At 35.3% G+C, this 1,795-nt stretch overlaps 1 protein-coding gene across 13 annotated transcripts in view; it reads right to left on the reverse strand.

Annotated features, from left to right (window-relative positions):
* Window positions 1-1,162: 1,162 nt before the first annotated feature.
* FOXP2 (forkhead box P2) overlaps window positions 1,163-1,795 on the reverse strand; it is a 256,701-nt gene continuing 256,068 nt past the window's right edge. For all 13 annotated transcript variants that reach the window (XM_066634058.1, XM_066634057.1, XM_066634055.1 and 10 more), the window contains one exon: window positions 1,163-1,795. This exon is cut by the window's right edge and continues 39 nt beyond it. In XM_066634058.1, the coding sequence (XP_066490155.1) occupies window positions 1,690-1,795 (106 nt within the window). In that variant the 3' untranslated portion in view covers window positions 1,163-1,689.

Raw genomic sequence — 1,795 nt, forward strand, 5'->3', positions numbered from 1 at the left:
CTATTCTCAACTACACTATTAATGTGTCATTGTATTTTTGGGTTTGGAGTTGTCAAAATAAAGTAGTAGTAGTAGTAGTAGTAGTAGTAGTAGTAGTAATAATAACTAGCATTCCAACAATTTTGGCCTGTGCAAGTCTTCCAAAGGGAGTGTATTGTTAGTGTTAGTATCCCGTATAAACAGAGGCAGAATTATATGTAACTTTGGTTTGACTGAAAATAAATACCATGGACTACAATTGCTATAATCTTTGCTTTCAGTGTAAAAACTTACCTAGATTACTTTAAATCAATATGAAATTAATTTTTGGCTTTACTAGACCTTTTTTATGTTTGGTTCCTACTTTTTTTTGTCATTATAACTTAAGACTATAAAAAATAGCACACAACGAAGATTAAGACCATACAAGACTTCTAACAACATATATTCACCACGGGGGGGGGGGGGGGAGAGAGAACCGGCCTGAATGGGGAGGGAACATAATTTAAAAAAACATATTTTACATAACAATATGCAATCTGCATTTGCATCAAGTACATAATTGTTTTGGTCAGTGATCCATATTGGTTGCTTTCTATCATAACTTCTGCCCAGACTTTTGTTCCCACCTCTGCCCTAAAATGAAAGCAAATCTTCACTGCATTTAAAGATCAACTTTTGGCCTCAGAAGATTACACTATGACAAAATTGACTTTTTTTCCCCATATTTGTTTCTTGGTCTAGGGCTAAATGAAAAGATCCCAGAGGTCATCAGAAAACAGCAGGTAGTTCATGGAAAAGGTTCCTTTGTACTAATTAAAGTTACAGAAGGCTGACCAAGGCATGTGGCTGCTTCTGTCATTGAGCTATTGGCCATTGTTAGAGTAGGCTTTGGTTTGCAGCTGTAGCCTTTGACTGTGTTTGCAGGTAGACAAAGCTTTATCACAAGGAGGTAAAGAGTACAGTTGTAAGATATATGCAGATATGCAAATGTTTCTATGGTGCTTGCACAGACAATGTTAGCTTAGGATTGCACTTTACATCTTAACACTAACAGCACAGACTGGAAGCTTAAAAAGGTTTTTCGATGGTTGCAACAGTCTAATTACTGTGGTTTTTGTTTTAACTAACTTATGTCATTTACAGTTGGTGGCACCAACATAAAAAACTAATGTTCTGTTGTTTAAAATTCAGCTAGATACAAGCAGTGACACTAATTTCTGATACTACTCCTGTGCAAATTAAAAACAATAGCAACGAGTTGAACTTGACCAGCAATTGGTTCTAACATTATTACAACTACTGTATGCTGGAATTTTTCACATTGATGAAACTAACACTATTTTTGGCAGTATATGAGGCCCATTTGCTTTCTATAGAACATGTATCCTCATATTCAGTCATTTCATGAACCCTTGATAGCCACATTTTTTTAAATGGGCAAGCCATTATATATAAACAGTTTTTTTTCTCAAGAAAATCAGTCTGTCTTTTTTTAAAAAAAAGAGAAAGAAAGAAAAAAAACAAGCGATTTGCCTGTTTGTTACTGGATTCCCAAAGGGCTGGCTGAATGAGTTCCTTTAGGGTTGTTCTCCTTTATCCATGCTTAATAAATAGTCACAGTAAAAACTTGTCAAATATTCATGGTTATGGAGTGGTTGTGAAGGTCAGTGATATGTCCCTTCATTTTGAGGTTTCTAAAGTCTTTATTCATTCCAGATCTTCAGATAAAGGCTCTTCTTCAATTTCTCTATCGTCTTCCAATTCTGGACTGTGATTCGCTGTTGTCACCAAGGACATTGGACAATCTTCATCT

Source organism: Tiliqua scincoides, chromosome 7 (genome assembly GCF_035046505.1).
Source record: "Tiliqua scincoides isolate rTilSci1 chromosome 7, rTilSci1.hap2, whole genome shotgun sequence".
NCBI classification, from domain to species: Eukaryota; Metazoa; Chordata; class Lepidosauria; order Squamata; family Scincidae; genus Tiliqua; species Tiliqua scincoides.